General features: G+C 47.6%; 1 protein-coding gene across 1 annotated transcript in view; it reads left to right on the forward strand.

The window, feature by feature from the left end:
- The first annotated feature begins 6,795 nt into the window (after positions 1-6,795).
- Positions 6,796-7,500, forward strand: part of LOC119396368 (GRAM domain-containing protein 4) — a 22,805-nt gene continuing 22,100 nt past the window's right edge. Inside the window, exon 1 of the mRNA XM_037663562.2 lies at positions 6,796-6,968. Coding sequence (XP_037519490.1) covers positions 6,819-6,968 — 150 coding nt within the window. The 5' untranslated portion in view covers positions 6,796-6,818. The remainder of the gene's footprint in view (positions 6,969-7,500) is intronic.

A 7,500-nucleotide genomic window follows, 5' to 3' on the forward strand; every position in this document is an offset into this window, starting at 1 on the left:
GGCCGCACAGACGAGGGCTCAATGCAATACCCGTCCTGTAGCGATCAAGATTGAAAAGAGTGGGGTTTCTCTGGCATCTACGGTCGTCCCGACGTCACCTCTGACTCACGCGCTGGCCGCTCACCTCTACGCGAGAGGTCGCCGCTCGGGGCTGAGCTACTCCACGAACCCTTTTCATACGATCACCTTATCGGATAAGAATCAGCGGAGGCCAACGGTACGCGGCGGTACGCCTGTACTATAAGCAACCCAACTTTTGGAATAGTATATTAGAAACATGTATTAATACAGCTAGGACTTTAGATGTGGTTGGGTCCTATAGTCCAGGACCTCAGTTCTCGTTGTCACGCTCTGGAACCGACCCAGCAGGCCTCTTTAGGCTTCCAGGTCAACCCGGATGAAGATGACGAAACACAGCTCCGTGTTTAAGTTCTCGCTTATGCATTTAGCGTTCAAAGTTTGTCATTTGACTCTGCACTCGCACGTAACGTGGGATAACCTTTCGAGACGTTGCATATGACTGGCAGTCTCTAGGACAGTAGCGTAGGGAGAATTTTTTTTCGGGGTGGGGGGAGGAGGGAGGGGTTTCAACTTCCCCTCTTGGCTACGCCAGTGCCTGTAGGAGATATGATTATTGGGAATCTTGCGTGCTGACTTTGGTGATTAAACCGTTTTAATTTAACGGAAAGCAGCAAACGCTAAGATTTAGCGTTAGCGTCGCGTGCTACACATTGTGCGGGCGCAGAACGTAAACGTAGTCGAAGCTCCTATGTACGTACTCCAAGTGGCTAGCTCAATGCGTTATGCTAATACATATCGGTGTTAACACGCGGGCTCTCAGAGTTACGTAAAGTGTCTTCGAAGGGTCCTGAGCACGGGCGTCGGCAGGATTTTATTCTGAGGACACAAAGCTGTGTTGCATGGCAGACGCCCATGCTCCTGAGCATCGTTTATTATTGCGACTCGCAGAGGAGAATCTATATACTTCGTTAGTTGGCGGCTTATACGTTCATTACGGCAAAACTAAACTGACGCACGTGGCCACGGGCCAAGAATACTGAGCTTCCAAAAACGGAGGTTGTACGGACAGAAAAGGCTATCGACCACATCGAGCGGCGTGCGCGTATAATGCAATATACTGCAACGCCTGCATTCCGGCGTTCGCTGTATGCGCCGGAGGTCGCGCCGGCTGTGCCGAAGGTCGCGAAGCTGGCGTGGTACCACGGGGGTGCGTAATGCGGTGATGGTTGCGATAATGACGGCGCTGCGCTGCGCTCTCGTTTCGACTACAGACGCCCTTGCGTTGCCTCCTTGTATTCACGTCCGGCCCTTTCCTATACGGTACCTGACAAAGTTTGATTCTATAAGACCACATTTCACAGACGCGAGGTCACGAATTTTAGATTGTCGGCGCAGGGCACTCAGTGTAGAATGCGGCAAGAGCGTCACCTGAGTTATAGTTGCTACTGAAATGGCATTTCTGTTTGTCTACATGACCTTGCATTTCTTTTCCAGCGGGCTGATCTTCGTAAAGTACACGTAGACATACTTCTGCGGAATCTATAGCTGCTGTATGTGTGATCATCCTGCAGGTTCCGGACTAAACATGTGCCTTGTAGAGGCGTTCAGTAAGCGCCTACGTTAGTGTGTGTATAGTGAATGCTTTTAAATACTACCTTTTATGTCATTTCTTTGTTTATTTGTTTAATGAAAAAAAAAAAGCGCTTGGGATAGCCGGCTCAGACGTTGCCTCCCTTCACACGTTCGTACATCAACATAAAAGAAAAAGCCGCATGGTTCCTTACGCTTTTGGCTAAAACGTCATGTGACGTCATAATGACATCACAAATTATGGCGACATGTGGGGTCATAGGGAGACGTCATTACATGATCATTATTTTTTTTTCATCATTCGTGTTGACGCCGCCGATGGCCACTTTTCGCGTTCGATGAGGCGTCTAAGGTTTTCTCCTTTAAAAAAAAGTACCACACTTAGTACAGCCTAAGTATTACGGCTTCGTTAGCTCCCTTTTTGCGGTAAGAGAAGCCGTTAACTTCAGACGCCTAATTTAACTTGGTACTCCTTTTCGTTGTTTCTTGAATGCAACGCTCAAAATCAATCGAAAGGGAACGCTGACCCACGCATCAGGTAGAATCGGACGTGTTGTAATCGGCCACCTGCGCCAGAAAACGTGTCCGAACCACTCGACCTTTCTATTTTTGCCGCGCCTCGTTATCCACCGGGCGTGTGAGGCAAGGTTTTTCCTCGTAACTAATATAGGGCATGTAAAACGCGCCGTTCTGTTAGCAGAAAAGCAGGCAATAAAGAGTACCTTATATTACGCTCAGACGGCCAGTTGTGTCGAAACATGCCTGGACATTTCCCCGACACACGTGACCCCGGATGTGAACATTGGCCGATCTGTGAAAGACGGCGCTGTGCGAGTTTTCATGCCTGATCTTTTTATTTTTTTCTATTTTCTAATTTTGTTATATCTTGGGTTTTTTATAGCATTATTATTGAGAAGCTAAATAAGCATAGATCTAAGAAGAATCTAGTTTCTGGCTTAGCGCGCACACACACGCACACACATACACATACACACGCGCACATACACCCGCACGCACGCACGCGTGCACACACACAGACGCACGCAAGCTACTACTACTACTACTACTGCTACTGCTACTACTACTACTACTACTACTACTACTACTACTACTACTACTACTACTACTAGTACTACTGCTACTGGTAGTAGCAGTACTAGACGGCTGTTTACTATCATACTACTACGATTGCTACGACGCTACTACTACCACACTACTACAACTGCTACTACTGATAGTAGTAGTAGCAGTAGTAGTAGTAGTAGTAGTAGTAGTAGTAGTAATAGTAGTAGTAGTAGTAGTGTTAGTATTAGTAGTAGTAGTAGTAGTAGTAGTAGTAGTAGTAGTAGTAGTAGTAGTAGTAGTAGTAGTAGTAGTAGTAGACTTCTACTTAGTATGTACTACTGCCACTATTGCTACTACTGAAAGTACGTAGGCTTTTAGACTGCTACTTAATACTACTACTACTGCTACTACTATTATGACGACGACGACAAAGGCTTAACGCTGTGTTGCCGCTTCGCATGCTATGTCGCGTACATGTGACTTTCTAGTTTGCGATGTCGACATGGCGGTGAGATCGGAGACGGAAGGTCACCAAAGCGGCGGAAAAACAACTCACAACAGCTGCCGCCGCGAAAATAACGGTGATGATAGATAGTGACGAGATAGCCTCAAAGAACCAGGCTCAATTACACCTTGCTGCTGTCAGCAAAAGACACGACGTTTGTTTTCAATGAGCTTGACCTTTCGGTTTGCGAAGGCGTAATTAAGCGTATAAGCCGCCCGCACTGCCAGTGTAAGTACACCCCCCCCCCCCCCGCACGCAACTCTAACCTTGGTTCTGGAAGTGAAAGGCCAACAATGCGGATCAGATCGGCTGCACCGCCTTCAATACCGCGAGTCGACGACCTTTGAGGCCCGTTATTCGTGCTTGGGCTGTTAGCCGGGATCTGCATACTTTCACGAGATCGACGCGCCCTTAATCGTTTGCGAAGGTTTCGCTGCCCGCAGCGCTGCGCGAGCGAGGGGCCCGACGACATTGAGCGAGGAAGCAGTGACGTCACGAGGTTCCGCGTACGTCATGTGACCTTGCCCGTATACTGCACCGCAGCGTCCAGCTCTGCTTGCCTTGCACCGCCCCCTCCGTGTCGTGAGAAAGTGCACGACCATGGTGGTTTATATGCTGTGTGATCTGACGGCTATCTCCGATATCGACGGCTAACCGGTTTTACTGCACGAACACGCAGCATATAGTATACAAAACACGCGCACCGCTGTATGGCATAAAGAACGGTTGCACAAGTAGAGTGTTCATAACTGCGCGTTTCTCCTCAGGGGTTGAAATACGCGACAACTTTCAAGCGGTACTGGCCGCATGCACCGTTGTAACCAAAGAAAGACACCCCATTTCAAGACTGCGAAGAAATAGATCACTTCCCGACGTCGAACTGTTTAGCCACAGCGTTCGCGAAGTTGTGGGAGTAATCCTTGCATGTATAGCAATATATCTTCAAAATTGGCTAGCGCGAAAATCGACAAGGACTGAGAAGGAACACTGATGTACAGGACAGGCGCTCAGTCCTTGTCGATTTTCGCGCTAGCCAATTTTGAAGATTATGAACCAACTAGCCCAACAACGTACACTATTTAGCAATATATGTCGTGATTAACAACATGTAATGTGATTAAATGCACTCAAGTCGTTAGCGACATTCTTTCTGGTGCCACGGCCGATGGATAAAAAGCGCTTTTTATGCAGCGGCCGTGCTGGTGCACTCACGTTTGATAGACTTTTTCTGACTCATATTCACGATCTCATGGTTGTCTTTCTAGCACTGCGAGAAAACCAATCGTAGGGAGAGATACAAAATAGAATAACGGATATTTTCTTGCTCTTCAAGATAAAAAAATATATATACAGACTAAAACTAAGATAAACTTTCCTTTCCAAAAAATGTTTTATGCGCATATTTCTATATAAAAGTACCTCAAATAGCGTAGTTTTTCTCTCTTTTTTTTTGAGTTTTAAAAGGTACGTAAAATTTTCAGGTTGAATAACAGCGAGCTGGATGAGTTTGCTGGCAAACTTCCCACCCGCTGAGTATTCCCACCTAATTATAAGTTAACTTTAAGTATTTCGTATGCAGTAGCTGGTTCACAGAAAGAAAAAAAACGATGAACAGCGCTAGAGTCTACCGTCCTGCGAACTACCGATATAAACTAAGCTGGCTACGCCTGGATGCTGTTTTAATTGTTGTCTTTTTTTTTTAAGTACCGATACCACTTTGTTTCTTTTTGCACTACTGTCAGCAATCGAGCGTTAATTAGATTACGAAACGGCGCGCAGGGAACACAACGTATGTAGGTAAATATTTTTCTTGCCCGGGTGGTGAGAACATCGTCGCCACTTCAAGTAAGCACTATAGTTGGATCGTGCACTGTCTAGAGGGCGCTGCAGCGCCGTCCTCTAGTGGCCCTCTATTGAGGTCAAGTTGCCTCAGAAAGTGTTCTTGTAAAGCGAGGTACAGTAAAGAAGAAGACGCACCTAGTACTTGCTGGAAAGCCATACTGAACGCGTTTATGTGAAGACATCCACGCTGGCGTTTGTTTGGGCACTGCCCTTCGTGAAGTTCTCGGCTTTAGGGATAGCACGTGGATTGGTTAACGTGACCGCGTCAGAAACCGGTAATTGGTGGTTGAAGGATTGGTGACGGCTTGGTCTGTTAACGAGAGAGAGAGAGGGAAAAGCAAGGATAGGCAGGGAGGTTAACCAGACGCTCGTCCGGTTTGCTACCCTGCACTGGGGGAGAGGGATAAAGGGGCGAAGAGAGAGAGGGAGAGGGACAGAATCACAAGCACACTGGGGTGAGCGCATCCAGTCTACAGGAGAGACGCGCTGGAAAAGAGAGAGAGCTACGTGCTTGCTAAACATGTTTCAGGCATGCTGGTAGATACAGAGGATTATAGTAACTGTCACTCAGACGTGTACACTTCAAGTACTGCCCTGTACATAGTGATCGAATAGATTTGAGCGCTATATAGGTATGGGTATGGCCCTACAAGCCTGGGACACTTGATCTCCAAAAATGTAGTCCAATTTGCCCATTGCGCTTCTGTGCAACGTAAATAGACACGTTGGACATTTCATGCCCGACTGTTTTATAAGCTCTGCACGACTTCTCACGTTTGTCTATCAATTGCCACCTTCAACAACTCGGTTATTTCTATAGACGCGAACTTTTCTCAGGAAATAGCTTTTCCGTCGATCGACGCGCCAACGACGCACAAATTTTCTGCAGCTCCCCCGGAGCCAATTAGATTCGGGCGCAAGTCCAGCTATAGCCCTTTAGCTTTTCTCGTGGAATAGCCCTCGATTGCGTGCCGCCTTCGTGCGTATTACGGGGCGTATACATACTTTTTGAGAGAGTGGTGACGAACAGGAATTTCCGCTCCCAAAGCCCCTCTCCCCTCCTCTCTAATAGAGAGAGTGAGAGGGAAGAGCTAGCTTTGTTGCCAACATCGCAGAAGCCGCAGCATTCGCTGTATACACTCGCATCGGTGTTTATGTATAATAACGCTCTCCGAGAAACACACAAAAAACAGTTGTTTTCTCGCATCTATATCCCGATCACTTTCGACAACGAGCGTCGTCATTAAGGTGCGTATGCATATCTCATCAGTTCGCCTTCGAAATATTCACGCCCGCTCGGGGTGGGGGGTTAGCCCCTCCCCCCCCTCTCGCAACGCTTCGATAACAATCGCCGTATACACATATATGTATACGCAGCTAGCTAGGCCTCACTCCTATGGCTCACGGGTGCCGTCCAACGACCTTGTAGGTGATTCCAGTCACGCCTTTCTTTTCTCCGTATAGAGACAGCTTTCTTTCGCGGCACCGCCGGATTGCGTCACACCTCAGACGTCACACCGGTCGGCTCCCGTCGTGTTTCATATAAAACCGGCCGGCGTCACTCGGGCTCTCCCCAGTAATACTCAAAAGGAGTCGCGAGATATTTCAGACGAGTGTGTGTTCTAGAACCGCATGACTTCGCGCATGCGCCGAACGGATTAAGCGATAACTTCGCCCCCTTGCGGAACTGTGGAACAGGGTCACGCGTTTGTGAACATTGTGCGCGCTTTGTGGACCAAAACACAAGAACCTTGGCGGAAGGATTTTTGTTGACGCTTGCGCGATTGTTTTGTATATGCCTGAGCCGCCGCCGCCGTCGATAACGGCGTTGAGTGACAGTGCTTCAAGTGGTGTGGAAACGGTGGTCGGAGATATGCCGACGGTGACGTCACAGCCCAGGATCCAGCCGCCCCCGCGGAAGCGGAAGACTATTCAATACCTTACGGTAGGTTAATCTTACCTAATCGATATGCGGGGTCAGATAACAACTAGGTGACCGATACTTTTCTCTTTTTTGTTGTTGTGGTTGTTGTTGAGCTTGTAGCATGCATCTAACGTAAATTTGTAAATAGGGTCGAAATCGCAAAACATTTTGCTCATAAAAACCGAGAGTTGTTTGCCGATCGAATTACATAATTGAGAGAGTAATGCAGCAGACCATTAATTTACGTTTGAATTCATCACTTTGAATGACGCGTCACCATTTACGGATTGAATCCGGTGTGTTCGCGACACATTCACTAAGAACATAATTTTGACGTGTGCCACCACAGAATGCCGAGCGCCAACGTCCAATTACACGATCATTAGTTTAATAATATCTGGGGTTTAACGTCCCAAAACCACGGTATGGTTATGAGAGACGTCGTAGTGGAGGGCTCCGGAAATTTCGACCACCTGGGGTTCTTTAACGTGCTCGTAAATCTAAGTACACCGGCCTCGGAACATTTTCGCCTCCATCGAAAATGCAGCGGCCG

The sequence above is a fragment of the Rhipicephalus sanguineus genome, chromosome 6, assembly GCF_013339695.2.
Source record: "Rhipicephalus sanguineus isolate Rsan-2018 chromosome 6, BIME_Rsan_1.4, whole genome shotgun sequence".
Lineage (NCBI taxonomy): Eukaryota > Metazoa > Arthropoda > Arachnida > Ixodida > Ixodidae > Rhipicephalus > Rhipicephalus sanguineus.